The sequence below is a fragment of the Antedon mediterranea genome, chromosome 3, assembly GCF_964355755.1.
Source record: "Antedon mediterranea chromosome 3, ecAntMedi1.1, whole genome shotgun sequence".
Taxonomy (NCBI): Eukaryota; Metazoa; Echinodermata; class Crinoidea; order Comatulida; family Antedonidae; genus Antedon; species Antedon mediterranea.
Genome location: NC_092672.1, coordinates 6,719,464 through 6,733,062, shown reverse-complemented (window position 1 = coordinate 6,733,062; position 13,599 = coordinate 6,719,464). Strand labels below are relative to the sequence as shown.

The 13,599-nt window shown below is 32.8% G+C and overlaps 1 protein-coding gene across 3 annotated transcripts in view; it reads right to left on the bottom strand.

The window, feature by feature from the left end:
• Positions 1–3,546: 3,546 nt before the first annotated feature.
• Positions 3,547–13,599, bottom strand: part of LOC140044697 (P2X purinoceptor 4-like) — a 46,360-nt gene continuing 36,307 nt past the window's right edge. For 2 of the 3 annotated variants that reach the window (XM_072089324.1, XM_072089325.1), the window contains exons 8-12: positions 12,999–13,126; positions 12,435–12,591; positions 10,286–10,399; positions 6,463–6,525; positions 3,547–5,251 (exon numbers count right to left, since the gene is read on the bottom strand). In XM_072089324.1, coding sequence (XP_071945425.1) covers positions 5,192–5,251; positions 6,463–6,525; positions 10,286–10,399; positions 12,435–12,591; positions 12,999–13,126 — 522 coding nt within the window. In that variant the 3' untranslated portion in view covers positions 3,547–5,191. The remainder of the gene's footprint in view (positions 5,252–6,462; positions 6,526–10,285; positions 10,400–12,434; positions 12,592–12,998; positions 13,127–13,599) is intronic. The other variant, XM_072089326.1, reaches the window with a different exon arrangement.

Below are 13,599 nucleotides of genomic sequence, written 5' to 3'. Positions count from 1 at the left end.
CCGTTATATTTCTTTTTTATCTCTACTCCTTTTTAAAGTTGTTAAACTTTATCTAACACATCTGATTATCCGTACTGTTATAGATGTCTCAAAAGGAAAAGTCCATATTATACAACATTACATTTTTAAATGTCATTGCCTACTGTAGTATTATAGACCATAATATAATTCTTAACCTAACCTTACATGATACAGGCGCCACATGTGATACACATGAGATGGTGTATTATTACCGAGTGTTCCTTTGATATTGGACTGTGGTAGAATTTTCATTTTTCAATGAACCCTTCTTTCCAATTCAAAAAGATAGTTTAAAAAAAAAATGTTAAGTTTGAATTTATTATTTTAGTTTCTATAGATGTAGTTGTTTAGCATATCCATATTGTTTATGAAGTAAAGGTCACATGGTTTAAAAAGAAAGCATTAATTAAACATGCTACTTTAAAAAAGCATTATTTCATAATCACCTAATGTTAAGACCTTTAAAACCACATCTTATGTTTCTTTATATTTAAAACCGTTGAATTAGAAATGTACATAGGCACTCTATCCTGAATAATGCGACCAAGCCCGTAGCCAGAATGTTTTTCAGCAAACTTTAAGATGGTAATTTGTCCACTAAGAGGGTAGACATCGTCAAAAGCTAGGCTAGTTAAACATTAACTATTTAAATCATCAATTTTGCTTCTTGAGTCTTGAAAATGGCAGTTCAGGAAATAGCGAGTTCGTTCGAACCCAATTGATACCAAATTAATGACGTCATTTTATATGATTGGGTGGCTTTACTAATGTAACTATTAAATATAATCAATGCTTTACTTATGTATTCATCCACATGCTCTCGTAATAATAAGCCAAGATTCATATTCATGTCCAAAAATCAATTGTAAATTCAACTGTACGTTTTGACTTTTATTTTATTTTAATAAATCTAAACTTACATTTTTAAATTATATTAAAGTTAATGTTTATTGCCGTTTTATCTTTTAAAGATAGTTATGATTACATACATTTATTAATACTGTTGATTTTTTTTCTATTCTAATATTCACGGTACTGAAGACAGACTACACAAATTTCAGTTTTTTAACCAAAGTATTTTGTATTTGGGGAAATCTAAGCCTATTTAGTACGTATACATAATATTTGCATTTGTTTTAAGAATGTGGTAACTCTATATTTCTTTGTTTTGATATCAATGCTGGTTTTTATTATTAATTAATTACAGTATACCGGTAAGTTGTCATCTCATACTGATCTAGAATTATACACTCTACACAACACCGTACGTAAACAAATGTTTATTTTTTACTGTAAATTACACTCTGAGATTCAATAGCAAGATTTCAGATACTTTAAATTGTAAAATAAAAATACTTTTCTGTCTTAACTGATATTTAAACTTTACACTTACCGCTGTTGTTACACGGTAAAATAATTGTCATATTCCAAAATATGACAATTAATATAGAGAAATAAACACATGCGCTTGATCACTAATGATAACATACAGATATTAAATATGTATTTTTATAATATTATTAAAAATAAATTTTGAAAACCAAAAACAATTATAATTAGCCTCTTTGTCGATTTGTCGTTTCTCTGTACTGTATTTATAATTTGTCCAGTATCATAGGCACATTCTGTTACACAGCGTCACACATGTCACTTGTGACGCCTGTATCATTTGCCGTAACCCAGAATTTGCCCGACACTGGAAAGATACCATAATAATATGTGGAGACAGTACAGACAATCGGGTGCAATAAAAGAGATTTCATCCAGCCATTTTTATAGGAAAAAAATGATTTTGAGCAATATATTTATAATACATTTCCCTGTCGTGACAAGCACGAGTAGCGGCACCAATAAAGTCGTTCAGACAGGGAGGAAAAGATTATTAATCATAAGGATACAGAGAAACCGTAGTTAATTTAAAACCAATAACACTATATAAACAATGGGTAGTTGAAATATTTGTTTTGTTTTTAACAAAAAGGTTGACATAGAATTGGGACGGATATCTTAATAATTGGCTATATTGCACAAAAAGTAAAACGCCCTCACATGTTAAAGCATTTAAAATAATGGTTAAAATACCTACAAAAATAATATCGGTTTATTGTCTACATGTAAAATAATTGTTGACATAGACCTCATATTAAATGGCACACATTACAATAATCATTAGTATAGGTTTTTGCAGCGCTAGGTAAAATGGTATACATTCAGGACACTGTACACGCAATATACTCGAATGAATTCGAGGGCTATGTTGTATAACAATTTGGAACCCTTTGGGACACTTTATGAGACACCCCTATTAAGGTGACATTTTCCTATGAAACAAATAGGAGACACTATATATTTTAACACTACAGTCAACCCCTTTTTAAGAGACAGTCTGTTACTTCTACTATGGTAAATACCTTGTTTGCTTGGTTTAATATAGCACCGTATATTGATCAGGATACAGTACTAATAACATGGATGACCTGTCAATGACCCAAGCATTACGCCATCAATAATAATCAATTTCATTTGGCTGACGAGAAACGTAAAATAAAAACGTTTGATGTTTAAAATTTACATTAGATGTTTGGCAATGTGAAGATTCCTCCTCCACCGCGAGTATAAATCGTAAAGACAAGTTAATTAATGAATGGAACACTTAAATTGTTGTTATTAGGCCTAAAGCTATTTAAACGCAATAAAAACACAATTCAGATGTTATTGATTCAAAATCAAAACTACTGTACTTTATGTATTTATGATACAATTCGATAGTTTACGTACGAAATGTTTATATATTTAAGATTTTTTAAACTACTTCTTTACTGTACGTACTGTAATAATTTATGAGAGTATGCCAATATCCGGCCACGTTAATTTGAAAAAATTACATTAAAAACCATCTCGAACCTTACGATTCGTATTTTGCAAATATTTACGAATACTTGACCGAGGAATAACGTTTGTAAACCTAATTTGATATCTGAACCTGTATTTAAAGTAGGCCTATCTCTCTACACTATTAAACGTGTTTGTGATGTCTCGTATAGTACTCTAACTGTAGCATTGTTTAAAACGTTTCAGGCCTAGCGAGAAATATAGGAGATGTAACATAACACATTTACCAATTCATGATTCGAAAAATTAATTACAATTTATGGAACCACCGTTTACGGTCCCTAAATGAAATAATAACATAAATGAAAGACTATGTGTTTTGTTCACCCGGGCCACAGAACATGATATTTAAGTTAAGAAATACTTAAATTGCATTCGAATGTTGATGCAAATTATAATTTGGCAAAAATAGATAAAAAATAAATTGTAACGTTTTTAATTGTGCATTTCAGAATAGCAATTGGAGAATTATCATTGTGCTTACAATCCAAGTGCATTTTAAGGAAGAATTATGAAATTCAAAAGTTGTTTTCTACTAAAAAAAACATAAAAAGAAATTATTTATTATAGGCTAATGATGCCCATCAAATACCAATTTTGACCAGCAAAATTGTTAATAATTGTGGTACATATAATATTGTACATTATTTTAATACTACGGTAAAACAAAATGTATTGATAGTGTCGCGGTTTATTTGGCAATAAAAAAATTAATTATCTAATTATGACTACAATAGATTTCTTTTGAAATACTGATTATTTTCCTTAATAGTCCTATTAGTATTCTCAAGTTATTTATTTAATTACTTGGTTATATAATGTATGATTATGTATATATTAATTGCTAATGGCAAGAACGTATGAAATAGAAATGCGGTTGGATTTAGACATTGTTCGCTAACGTAGTGTTTCTACAAATATTGTAGGCCTACGACTTATAAAAGCACGCATCGACTTTGTCTTGAGGACTGTTCAGACGTGTGTAGTAACGGTATCTTTATGAAAGACAGTCGTACGCTAATAAATAAATAAATCCATGCCATTAAATCCTTGTCATCCACAGATTAGGAGTAACTGCAGGTTGAATCAATGAAAATCGGAGAAAGCAGACTATGGTATGGGTCCTGTTCCTTTTTCCTTGTAAAAGAGGTCTCTGTCGTAGCAAAAGCTAGGTCCTGTCAGCGTCGTGACTAACTAAAGTGTCGCGTAACGATATAATCATACTATCGTTAGCTACGCTACTACCCATGTCTGAACAACACCGTCCGTAATACCTCCGACAAAAATCATCGATCTACCAAGATTAGTGACTCCATCGTCAAACTACATAGAACCACACGTTGTTATTGAACGGTTAATATTGCCCCCAGATACATATCACGCAATAATAGATAACTTGACTTAGATTAATATGAAAGGAGTAGAGCTAAAAGTATATAAATGTATATTAAAATAAAAGTAATCAGTATAATGGATGAACTTATACGATAGTATCTTGAGGCGAGACATTTTGTCTTATTCGGTATTCGGAACTTATATGTATAGAAACCGCTTAATACACATCTACGTCAGTGATTGAAACCTCCATCAGTCACGTTTTGGAGTCGTCTCTCTGATTAGAAACTATGCCATACAGTAATCTTAGTTATTATTTTGGTTTAGAGCAATCTCTTGTAAACCTTGAAATGGCCGAGCAAAGAGCCGCCGCCTGCATCTACCGGTACCACATGGAATACAAACAAAATGATTGAAAATAAATTGGCTCATTGATATCCAGCTACAATAAGCCATTGCATCAATCATTTGCGCATTTGTAGGTCAAAGGTCAATGCAAATACTGGAAGTAAAATTATAGCACATAATGAACGCCACAAATGTACGTCATTTATAATTTGCGCTTTATGATCTTTGACAGTCATGCGCAGTTGGAATAATTCGCTTGTTATATATGTATTATTTTTTTTACAATATAATTTACAATTTGTTTAAACATTTTTTATTACAACATGAACAAAACTGTATTGCTTGCTGGCTCTGCTCTGATCACTTGTTGCCGTCTGTGCATGCAGGGGTGGATGTATCTCGATTTATAAGCTCGAAACGAGACCTCGAAAGTACGCCATCATCATGTTAAGTTAAATCCTGTTCTTGAGTTTGTATTGATTCGACGGCGTGTTGTATTACTGTTTTACGTTTACTGGTAAAGTGCCGTTGTCCCCAAACTATAATATCTACTTTCGGCCTTTGCCACAATCCCACAATCCCCCAGACTTAAGTACTAGGTAAGTAATATATCGTTCGATTCCAATCCTTTGTGGTTTGCCGACATCTTTTGTATCTATAAAATAAACGGAAAAATACGTCATAAAATGCTATACAAAATATGTGATTTTTTGCTTTTTTTTCCCACTGTACAGCACAAGCAAACTAATAAATTCAAATCACAATTATAGAGATTAGGCCTACAGTATGCATTCATACAATCAAACACATGCAAACGTAACAAATAGAATGAAATATTTTCAATGCAATAAAACAGAAACTAAATGATGTAAGCACACACTTATTATATAATATACCATCTCTGAATATTATCATTCTTGAATCCAATAATTTGGTGCAATTAAATCGATATTTCAACATGAAAAAGAAATGTTAAACGTCAAGCACATCAAAATACCAGCTTGATCAAATTTGATGACACATACATATGCAAGATGTTGAAAAATGAACAAGAAACATGATAATAGAACACACCACAGCAAAGCGTGACGACAAACGAGAAGCCAAGAAGCCTTACTCCCGAAACAAAAACAAACCAAGCGTGCGTATAATTAGCAAAAATGTCCTATCAATGCACAAAACTAAAACCTATCAAGCTTCATTTTACCTTTCATAATATTTATTTGAAAACAGACCATTTTCACGAAAATTTTACATTGTGCGATCATTGAGAGTGTTAAGTGCATTACTCGTGGTTAATTTGTTACGATTTTGGATTATCGTGCTGTTGTTTTTGTGATATACTGTAAAAATGTTTTCTTTTTGCGTGCGCATTGGATTTGTTTTGCAAAAATAAGCACACCACATAAAGCATCAGTATCACCATGGGCCATGCGCATCCAATGGTTGGCCAGTTTTTGAACGCGCACTATTGTATCTTTTTATGATGCCACCGACGAAATATTGATTTTTCCAAGAGGGATAAACACGCTATTTTTGTTTTATTTCTGGAAAATGAAAATATCTAGAGCAGCTGCAAAAAGAAAGGTTTTGTTTTACAGTATACATTTTTAAACTTCAGAATTTTTGTTTTTGGTCTTTTGATATGTTTTCCTCTAAACTGGGAATTAGCATGGTACGCAACAAATAAAGAGTAGGAATATACAATTCCTTGTTGTTTAAAGCTTGTTTACCACTAAATCAACGTGTGACCAATGACAAGCAACTTTTTGAATAATCGATCGCTTGTGATTGGTCTGGATTGCGTCTCTAGTGGGAACCAAGCTTAAGATGTCATGAAAGTGGTCTATAGTACTGCCGATTCACCTTTAAAGGAGGACTGGTCCATGAAGAAGTGCTTCTTGGCTTCTCGTTTGAAAACATTATTTTCTACCCAACGCAGAAAAGAAAACAGAAATTTAAGTTAAGTTGTTCAGTTAGAAAGGAGCATGTTTACTCCAAAAAATGAACCGTGAAGCCATAGGTTAACAGAATTACCGCATAAACATAAACTGAATTAATAGTATTGTGCACAACACTCTATTCAGCAGCTGTCACTAGGTAGATATTAACTGACTATTGACAGTCATCTAGATACGAGACTATGTCTATTGAGTACTTTTAATACAGGTCATTCCGGTCACTAGGTTTATAGGACAATGCGTACTGTGCAATTGTCCGGTTTAATAAATAACATTTATAAAGCGCAAGAGACAAAGGTTTCGGTTTGAGTATATTTGCCTTAGAGATTCATAATTAATTGATGAACATGATCGAAAAAATAAATATATGATAGTTAATACTATTTTCACATAGAACTTGTCGTTAGAGATTGTAGAAACATAAACACTAATATTTGACTACAGTTTGTGATAAATGTATCTTGTTTAAAGTATTCAGTTGTATAATCTCCAAATCCTGGTTGATGAAACTTTTTTTGGTTAGTTTCGCGTGAATAGCACATTTCTGTAGGCATTTTTGTATTTACCATAATTCCAGAGTACACGCAACGTGTACATTGTTGCCAATGGTTTTTTAAGCTTGATAACTGAGTTTTAACGCTTGTGTCAAATTTGTGATTTTTTTCTAAAAGGAATGGAAAATAGACATGAGTATGCAAAATTGTCCGATAGCATTCCTAATTATTGCAATGAGTTGAGTGATGACAGATTTATTAGAATATACGGTGTCCAATGTTGACAGGATAATTGTAGCAACGTCAGATTAGTTTTTTTTTTTAACATGAGAGAAAAACATAAGAACGTAGAACCGTGTTAACAATTTTAATGGAGTCCCGAGCAAGTAATATAGTCTAGAAAGATTACAATGTCTGTGTTTTCCACACGGCAATTTTTTTTTTGTGAATCGAACATTTCAGAGCTATGATTGGTTGCGAGTTGCAAAATGTTGAAGAATTGGTATAAGCGCAGATATGATCTAACCGGTAACTGAGCTCGCCTTACCGAGATAGAAATTTGTAACAGTCCTTTGATCTTATGTGTGGCTGCGAAAAATTTCAACAGTACTGTACTATGTACATATTCTCCGCGGCGCGCGGTGTATGGGCATGGGACTGATCGTGCTTCAGCCACAGATAAACCATTTGATTTCTGAAGCTCAGCATCCTGTTGTTAAATTGCTTTGATAGGATATGATACCGTACTGAAATCGGATAAAACCATAATGTTAGTTTTAATTGTAAATCTTTCCAAGTGAGCAATATTAGATAAGAAAACAAAGAGAATGCCTTGGGACTTTAAAATCCAATAGACAGTAAACCTAATTAGTAAATTATTATTCCTAATCGTTATGATAATCATATATTTAAATATGCTAAGATTTTGCAATGATATTGAAGGCAGCATCGATAATTAATAGTTGCCTTTTGAAATGAAATCGAAAGAAAAGTGCAATGATAATCAAATTTGACTAAATAAATTGATAATGACTACAGGCAATCATTCTTGAGTCTGGATTTTTTTCTTACTTTTCTCTGAAATCTTTTGTTCTTATTATAAAGTATTATGCAATGATTATACATTATAATTGCGGATAATATATTTAACGATTGACTACCGCATGTTATGTAACGAGGCGTGGTCGAGTCAGAAGGCAGCACTCCGATGTTGGGTTTCGAACGGGGATCAGTCCAGTTATTTGCACAGGCTTCATCAAAATGTTAAAAAACTGTGAACGTGCAATAGTATCACTAAATCTATCTTTCAGTTCAGTATGCGTGACATGTAATTAACTAATCAAATCACAAGTATAGTGTTTTATGCACTATTACAAATACTTTTTAACTTATTGTTACAAAAGATTATTCTATAGTAGTTGTACTTAATACGTCCTACTATTTTTAGTATTTATTTATTTATTCAATTTCTGCCATGTACATTACAATGAAGACAATTATAAAAGGAGGCACGGAAAGACCAAACTGGTGCTAAACACCTATACTAGTTGGGCAACCCAGAACAGAGGACAGAAAAAAAAATAAATAAATAAATATTATTCGTATATTAGTATCAACGATACAGAGTGGTTGTAGTGGTAATAGTTGGAGTGGTTGATACATGGTGGTTTAGTTGCTGCGGTGGTAGTAGTAGTGGTGATGGTGGCCCTGCAATGGTGTGGTGGTGGTAGTATAGTAGTAATGAAACGGAAGTGTTAGTAGAATAGTACGCCTTATAGTTAAATAGTGGGAACAGGTATCATAACCACATTCTTCCTGGTAATGTAATATAATGTGCAGCCGATTACCCATGAAATTTTATCTAAAATGATTGATAAAACAATAGGTGTGCATCATGAACTTAAAAACTAATAAGATATGGTTAGCGAATACATAAACATTAGTTATGTATCTTCATTAAATAAAAAAAGAAAAAGTCTCGTTCCCACTATAAGTGGACGTAAGTGTAACGAAATTAATTTAACCAATCACGACGTGATGAACGATCATTCATCACGTTTCTATTGGTTAATTCCTTGAGGAGCTGGCGTTGCGTCCAAAGCTTTTTTCTCACGTCAACGCAACGCAAGGATGTAAACGCAGGTGTCATTTGACCAATCACGACGCGATGGATAAAATTGTCGCTTGTGATTGGTGAATTAACTTTCGTTGTGCCTACGTCCAAGTGGAAACCAAGCTTTATTTGAGAAGCATGCTTAACTACGATCTTCTTAATATATGGATTGATGCGTGATGTATCAAGAAGGCGTAGTCGTACTGCTGTACTAGCTTAATATGTAAAGACGCATGTCCGTACCTCTATGTATCTGATTTCATTATAAGCATCTATTATTCATATTTGATATAATGTATTCAATTTATTAACTATAATTCACATTACATAATTCGAGCACGTTTAGTATGATGAACGCTGCATATAAAAATATTCAGTACTGTTAGTTTTTATTAGGTGAATTCTACAGAATATTGATAATATCTAGTCTAAACATATCATATGTATAATATTAGTAGTTTGTTAGTAGGTATATGATGATATAAACATTAGTATTGTACATTTAACTGATTTTAATACTGTATAGTAAATGTATAATTGAGGCCAAATCAGTAAATTGGAGTTAGTGGTATACTGTTATTTAAATTATTGACCAAAACATGCAGGATACTTAAATTCAGTGTTTATGATAAAATGTGTTAATTCTAACAATAGTTGTAAATATATTAGTTTTACCGGTACAGGCTTATTTGTATCTACTATATACGGCCATACTGCGTTGAAACACCGGTTCTCGTCAGATCACCGAAGTTAAGCAACGTTGGGCCCGGTTGCGTTCTGGATGGGAGACCGTCTAGAAATCGTGGCGGGTGCTGGAGAGTGATGGTGTAATGGTAATATCGGACTAGCATGTGATAGGCATGGGTTCGAGGTTATCTGTACCATACTAATTGCATCCTTAGGCAAGATGCTTTACTCTCATTGCCTAATCTGGTAGGCGCTGCACTGCTGGCTGCCGTGTGTTCGTGGAGGGCCTAATCCGAATTTCCTCACTGAGGACAAATATTAATACAAAAAATACTATTGTAGTAAGTTGGTTGCTACCCATCAAAGTTAGCGATGACTGTGCCCATGAAACCACATTACCCGGGTAAGTCAGAACGGCATTTGGTATAACCTACCTCAATTTCTTGACACTCTTCCTCGTTAGAAGCTACATTCTGATACTTGACCTCTTTGTAAAGATGCCGTTTCTTGAGTACATATAACACAACGACATCACACATTACCGTAGCCTAGGTAAAACGAAAGACAATTTAGACGAACTGTGCAGCAATGACATAATATCAGCCATAGGCCCTATATTAGGTGAAATCATAAACTAATCAAACCATTGTGCTTTCACCACAAGTAAAAGTGAGGTTTAAAAATAATAATTATTTATTCTTTATTTTGTACATTATTACACAGTGATATCACACACACACCATAAAATATGTCAAAACACAAACTTTTAACAACCATAAATACTAATGTGTCTGTTGGGCCTATAGTATTAAAAACAATACAATAGTTGATATAATTTATAATTTAATATCAGTTTTCTAACTAAAACGGCAGAAAAACAATGTTATATACTAATAGAATTTGGAACAATTTTCTTGATTTCTGAATTCGAAATACCAACAAGAAGTTTAATTTATTTGACGGATTTTACTCGATAAAACAATGGAATCTTTTATTTTCTAAATTTCTTTCCACGCCTCGGCCCACTTTATACGTCGTATCTTTTACCAAACAAAGAAATGTATATTGTAATTTTAAAAGTATTATACAATAAACTTTCCCTATTAATAATTGATTAAAGATAAATGTAACTGAAATCTTCGCTTCTATCAGTCTGTCGTTTTGTTATATTTTGAGTCGCACACAATTAACTTCTTAAGTTTTTCCGTTATTCTTTCCTTATATTCTTGAATAAATGTATAGCATCGGTGACATTTGAAATAAGAGACATTTAGTTTTTAAATGTCAAACCATTTATACATTTTCACTGTGTTCGGTTTCAAATAATTTTAATAGTTAAACATAGCGTTACGTGCTAGGATTACCATTCAGAAGAGGAAGTTAGATCAGTGGAGGAGTGCGATTACTAATGTCTATCTTTCCTGGTTAGATTTCAAATGGGTTATATCTATGAAGTTTTAAAAAAACATAACGACGAAGTAGAGTACAACGAATGTAATGAAAAGAAAATAGCAAAATTCAATTTTGGAAAATCAGACGATTGTTCGCAGATTCTTTTTTTTTTATTAAAGTTTTCGAAACTTTATCAAACGACGTAATTGGCGTCTCTTGTTCCACCACTTATGTAAATATGCCTAATGGTTTTCCGATTGTATGAATTTGCACTTGCCCATGGTAGGTTATCTATTTCAGATGGTCTACGCCAAAGTACGTAAGTTTACTTATGTCTTTAGTCCAAAATACTGGAGTCTCTTTAACTTAAAGTACAGACGATTTATGTGGCCGTTGTACTTTTACTTTAAAGTAGCATAACATGTGTTCTAAGTTGAATTTTTGACACATGTGAGCCCGATAAACAAATACGAGGAAACAAGTATTGGTTGTAAAGTTATTTAATATGAATGGCAAATCATCGTTGCAACATGCACGTAAAAGGAAAACATAAAAAAGGAACCTTGGGATGCTCTAAGTTGAATTATGCTTACTCTTCCGTTAATCGTGTCGTCTGCTGGGTCACATGATCTCTTAAACTAAATGCTGTACTATAGGCCTACAAGTGTAACATTTTCTAACGGTAACTTTCTTTGTTAGTTTATTGTACGAAATACTCCCATTCATCTAACAAAAATAAAGAGTAAATAAGGGAAGACTGAGCTCACTTGGTACAAATAATACAATTTAATTAGGAAAATTATTTTTATTCATGGCAATAATTTATATCATTTTTTAAACCTAATTATATCCTTCCGTAATTATGTTAATTATACCATTGATATTCCATGATGATGACTGTATAACATTGAAGAAATGCATCCTTTTTACGTTTTTATCACGATATGTAACGATATAACGATGACGGAATTTCAAAACCGATTGGAAATTGAAATCCCAGGTTGTCTGCGATCGATGTCCTAACCTTTAGTCTACTTTTTTTTAAATACTGTTTCCAGTTGGTGAATTTATTCACGCGGAAAACCTTGGTTTGTGCGCATGCATATTCAACTACATTACGCGATGAGAAAAACTGTGCAACTCAGTTACAGAGCTCGACAGACTTTCAATATTGGAAATTCTTATACTTACAAGTGATAGAAGAGCTAGCCCGGATCCTATGTTCAACATCAGTGGTACAACGGAAAACTTGCCCGCTTGTCCGCTGATCTTTATTTTGAATAGAATACCGAATGCTTTGGTCAAGGTTCTGTATAATTTACCGTCCACCTTGTAATAATAGGACCATCTGTAACAGAAAACAACATCTATTGTGTGACATATATTTATTATCTTAATATATATTTTCATGAATTAAATATACATATTTCATCTTAGTGTCAACGAATTTACGACTGTATAATTTATTATAATAAAATTGTTTATTAGTTTAATTATTAATATAATTATTTATGTGCTTTATATGCTGATTGCGGACAACGTCACCCTCAAACATATTTTGGAAAGAAATAAAACCCCTATAATTGACAAATTATGCCCCCATTATGGACAGATCTCACCAACTCCGTATATGCTGAGTCACTCACTCGTAACTTTAACGAATATTAATGTTATACCGCCATCAAAAATCCACCCTACTCGTAGGTATTGGATATTATTGGTGAAAATTTGACGTGATTGGTCCAAATTACTTACCGAAAATTAAATCCATTAGAATCTTTACCGTCCCAATCGGACCTTGTGAAACGATAATAAGGTAAACATTTATCATGTGACTGATCCAAATTACAATTCCATTGGATATCTACAATAACTATGGCTCCCTGTGGAGAAAAAATATACAACAAGGTAATACAAATGCATGGCAGTAATATATGCAGGGAAAACTAGTAATATTATTGTACAGTATGAACTTATACATGTAAGCGTGGTTCCCACTAGTGACGCAACGCAAGGACGTAACGCAACGCAAATGAATTGACCAATCACAAGCGATGGCTTATTCGCTTGTGATTGCTAACTGTCTATAACTTCGCTTGTCATTGATTAAAACGCTTGCGTTGCGTTTTTGTCCTTGCGTTACGTTCTAGTGGGAACCAAGCTTTAGACCTAGTCATACGAAAACAAGTGAATAGAACATCTAGGACAATCGCCGCAACCAATATTAATAATTCGATTTTTATTTTCGTTTTTTAATTTGTTCGAATTTTTTCTTTAAAAACCCCGTTTTGTTTAGTAATGTACAATTTGTAGTACAGATCAATTTAGGACTTATTGTACGGTGTACCGAAAAACT